Source organism: Pundamilia nyererei, unplaced genomic scaffold, assembly GCF_000239375.1.
Source record: "Pundamilia nyererei isolate P.nyererei 1_Seehausen unplaced genomic scaffold, PunNye1.0 scaffold00084, whole genome shotgun sequence".
Lineage (NCBI taxonomy): Eukaryota > Metazoa > Chordata > Actinopteri > Cichliformes > Cichlidae > Pundamilia > Pundamilia nyererei.
Genome location: NW_005187485.1, coordinates 1,617,080 through 1,621,585, shown reverse-complemented (window position 1 = coordinate 1,621,585; position 4,506 = coordinate 1,617,080). Strand labels below are relative to the sequence as shown.

At 41.9% G+C, this 4,506-nt stretch overlaps 1 protein-coding gene across 1 annotated transcript in view; it reads left to right on the top strand.

The window, feature by feature from the left end:
• The window catches only part of itga8 (integrin, alpha 8), a 41,805-nt gene that overhangs the window by 30,987 nt on the left and 6,312 nt on the right, over positions 1 to 4,506 (top strand). The window contains exons 22-23 of the mRNA XM_005738531.1: positions 3,027 to 3,106; positions 3,610 to 3,690. Coding sequence (XP_005738588.1) covers positions 3,027 to 3,106; positions 3,610 to 3,690 — 161 coding nt within the window. The remainder of the gene's footprint in view (positions 1 to 3,026; positions 3,107 to 3,609; positions 3,691 to 4,506) is intronic.

Sequence of the window (4,506 nt, the reverse complement as noted above, 5' to 3'; positions counted from 1 at the left end):
GTTCAGGAATCCATGAGCTGATGCAGAACATACCTCCATGTCCCCCGTACAGATTCTGGTTGTATTGTGCAGCTAAATAGTTCTCATCACTGGTGGTCAACCCTGTGCTGCATGAACAGAGCGATGAGTTAAGGGTACACGCCTGAAGGGAAGCAGTTTTTTTGGCTTTGGTATTTGCATTCATCTGCCTGCCTGCATCTCTGTCGTCATTCTTCCTCTACTGGTCAGAATCTTAGTTTCAGTCATTTATCAATCAGTGGAGTCCTACTTTGAAGATGTGTTTTTTGTTAGTGTTTCACAAAATTGCAGTGCTTAAATTACTGATTCCAGCAAAATATAAATGAAAAATACTAAATTAATTAATTGCAAATTTTTGCTATAGGAGAAATGCAGTTATACACATATCATATTTGTAGTAGCTGGAGGCTACTGGAGAGCATTAATGGAATGAGTAATGGCTGCACACAGTTTCCAAACCACAAAGTGATCTAACATAAGTATCAGTTCTAGCCACATCACATCAGAAATACAGATTTTATTTATAATGGCAATAAAAAAACTCTCCCCACCCTAGCACCGTTGAATCCAGACTGATTTCAGGTTTAAAACACCCAGATGTATTCAGCTAACCGCTTTTGTTGCTCACATATATAAGGCAAAGGAAGAAATCTGAATCTTACATTTCACTTTAGTGGTTCCCTCTTCTTTTGCACTACTTTTAGTTTCTGTCGCTCTCTTGCTTCATCTTTTTTTGTGACTACTCTGACACTGTGGCTCTTTTTCTTTTCCAAAGTAGAGTTTCTGCAGCTACTCGGTTTGTTCCACCATTTGGAAAAGAAGTCGCCAATTCCACATTTGAATAAATACATTTGTTTTTCAAACAAACACACAGAAGTCTTAATCTCTTAATTCAGGTGTTTTCAGTCTCATTGCCACAGTTGTACAAAAACATCTAGCCATGCAGTCGGTTTGCAAACATTTTGAAAGAGTGGCTCGTTCTAAAGAGCACACTGAAATCAAGCATGATGCTGTAATGGGATGTGACTGTTCAAACGCGTCAGTACATGAGATTTCGTCCCTCCTAGATATTCCATGATCATCTGTAAGTGGTTTTATGTGGTGAATGAATCCTCCCTTAGTTGTGCTGCAATAGACGTAGGCTGTCGGGGGATTCCCATGATGCATTGAGTTTTTCCTTTCCAGTCACCTTCCTCACTCACTATGTGTTAACAGACCTCTCTGCATTGAATCATATCTGTTATTAACCTCTGTCTCTCTTCCACAGCATGTCTTTATCCTGTCTTCCGTCGCAGCAGATGGCCCCGCCCCTCCCTGAGCCTGGTTCTGCCGGAGGTTGCTTCCTGTTAAAAGGGAGTTTTTCCTTCCCACTGTTGCCAAAGTGCTTGCTCATAGGGGGTCATATGATTGTTGGATTTTTCTCTGTATCTATTATTGTACGATCTACTGTGCAATATAAAGCGCCTTGAGGCAACTGTTGTTGTGATTTGGCGCTGTATAAATAAAATGAAATTGAATTGAATTGTTATTGCAAAGTGGAACCATTTAGGAACCACAGCAACTCAACCCCAAAGTGGCAGACCACGTAAAGTTACAAACTGAGGTTTCCTAGTGCTGCGGCGCACAGTGTGTAAAAATCACCAACTTTCTGCTGACTCAGTAACAGCTCCAAACCTCTGACGTTAACATCAGCACACAAAATGTGAGCCGGGAGCTTCATGGTATTTAACCAAGCAGCTCTTGTAGCAATGATGAGTAGTAATGTGTACTTTTGTTCAGGTAGTGTAGTTTAGAGTCAGGTGTGCAGGGAAAAAGAGAGGAGTGTGAGTTCAACGTGATCCATGATCTTGATTTGAAATCACTTTTAATCCTCCAGCTGGTTGCTCAAAGTTTGCACTTTCTTTAAACACGGTCGCTGTGGTCAGTTGAAATTTTAATAATAGTAACCACCTTGTGATGCTGACAAGAAGTATTACATTGTCAGCGGAAAACCCTTTAAACCACTTCATTGGCATAAACCACTTCTCACTCTGTCGTTCCAAAGAATCATTGTTCTGTTAAATTATGAGCTAAACACACTGCGCGAAGCGTTGTGGCTGCCAAACACAGGAGCCGAGTATTTTAGCCAAGCTGCAGTTTTTGGAATACACAGTGCGCTGACGTAAGGCAGAGAATATAACAAAGATGCATTGCTTTGAGAAGGTTTAGGCGGATGTTTTGAAGATTTTCTGCACCATGAAAGCACAACCCATTTTCTAACCGACCTAAATTCAAGCTGACCACAGCGACTGAAGGACAGTACTGCAAACATTAACTCCCAGCTTTCAACCACAGAGTTCCAGGTGCCCTAAAGACAAATTTTAAGCTTCACCCTCTCTGAAACGGGAGGTAAAAGTGACGACTTCTCTCCAAATGGTTTGTTCTCACTTGGTGCCTGTCTGTGTAGAGCTTCTCTGCCTTGCTCATCTCTCACATGTGTATCCATAAAGATAACTTGACTTTGTAGTCCCACACTCCACCATCACTCCCCCTCTCCTCCCCCAGGTCTCCCTCTTGAAGTGCACGTCTGCATGCTGTCATTTTCCTCTCTGATCCATGTGCTTGACCTGTTGTTCAGCAGAACTCACATACCCGTGCACACACATGCGCACGCTGCCATGCCGTCGATGATGAACTAATTCCTGCATGTGTTTTGAGTTAGTCCAGAGGATTTAAACTGAGGAGACACAAGAAACCTAACTGTGGCTTTTATGTGTCTGTGTGTCTGTAGTCTGGCTTTTTTCTGATTTAAGAATCTCGCGCGCTATCAACACACACAACTTTGATAATCTGCCTTTGAGAACCCAGAAACTGATCTAGTTAATGTGACTTTTTATGTACAGATGGATTTTATTTCTCTGTCATCTTTCTTTAACAGCCCCTGCCCCAACACCCATTCTTTCTGTCATGTTTTTGATCAGTTCTCCCTGTTTTTTGTGTGTTTTTTTACATGCTCCTGCCCTCACCAGCTGTCTGTTGGCTTGAGGTTTTCAGTCCAAAGGCTAGAAGATGCTGGACCAAAAATCAGCTTTGAACTACAGATCCACAGGTGACACACCCACACACCCACCAGCAGTCATGCTCAACCCCCCCCCCCCCCAACCCCCCCCCCAACCATCGTCACTGTTTCTGTCTCTTTCATACACGCACAAAGAGCCGTTTGTGTTTCATCTGATCCATGTAAATACGTTTCGTGTCTGTCCCGATCATGTTGCTGTCTGTGGTTTGATGAAACTAACCGCAGACGCAGAAAAATACAGATGGCCCCGAGGAGCTCCAGACAGGAGACAAGCTCTACACAAGATGCCCACTGTGTGCTTAATAGCGTTATTTTCAATATCTCACATCGCTAGATGCAGATGTTTGACTTTTGCAATCCCCCTGCTAGGGGAATTCTTGTCAGAGTCCTCTGAACCTGAAAATCCGGCTTTATTATGAGTTCATCTTGAGTTTTGGTTCTGTTTGCACTGTATCAAAGCCTCACTGGAAATAATAAAATCAGTTTGTTCTTTTTATAGTTCTTTTATTTTAACCGTATGAATGTCTCCACAGCTCCAACAAAGATAACTCCGACAGCAACCTGGTCAGTTTGAATCTGTCTGTCACCGCCCAAGCTCAGCTTGATTTACGTGGGTGAGTCAACCATTGCTTAAGTCTCTGAGACACGGTCGCCGAATGCTTTGTTGCCTTGAAACAAAGCATTATTCTAATTATCCTAAAGATAATTTGTTAATATGACAATCTTGTTTCAGGCTAAACTTCTTTATTTTTATTGTAGGATATTATTAAAATGCTTGAATTTGTGCTCCCTGTTCATCTGCAGATAGAAACAAAGAGCATAAAAACACATCTCTAGTCATAAATCTAAGCTAATCACGTGCACATGGAAAACCTTGGAGCCGCTGGCATGTTCATGGATTCCCGTATGCCTGCTGATGCACACAAGCGCACACACCACACACACACACACACCACACTTCAAAGCTTGGAGCCTTACTTGTTGTTGTTTGGGTGTGGTCAGCCGTACACACAAACACAGCGGGACCTGGTATAAGCAAGACGAGGGCATGCTCCTATGTTTGCACTGTAAAAATGTCCCTGCTCAGATGAACATTTAAAATTTAGCAATTCACATTTTAATTCTCTGTTATTAGTGGGGGTGGTGTTTGCTTCAGTCTGATGCGATGTCTACTTTAATCCTGGAATTAAGTAAGATATTTTAATTAAGCTCATCATGGAGAGCTGCTGTTTGCTAAACTGGCTCAGTTATGTCCACTTAGCTGCAAACATTATGCCCACAGTGGGGAATGTAAACATTTTTGCCCACTTAGCTTAGACTACCATGAAATTATCAGAATGTCATCATCAAGAGGCAATTATAGCCCACAGTACTGACAATTCCACACCAGAAAAATCTTCAAACATTTTACTATTTCATATATATATATA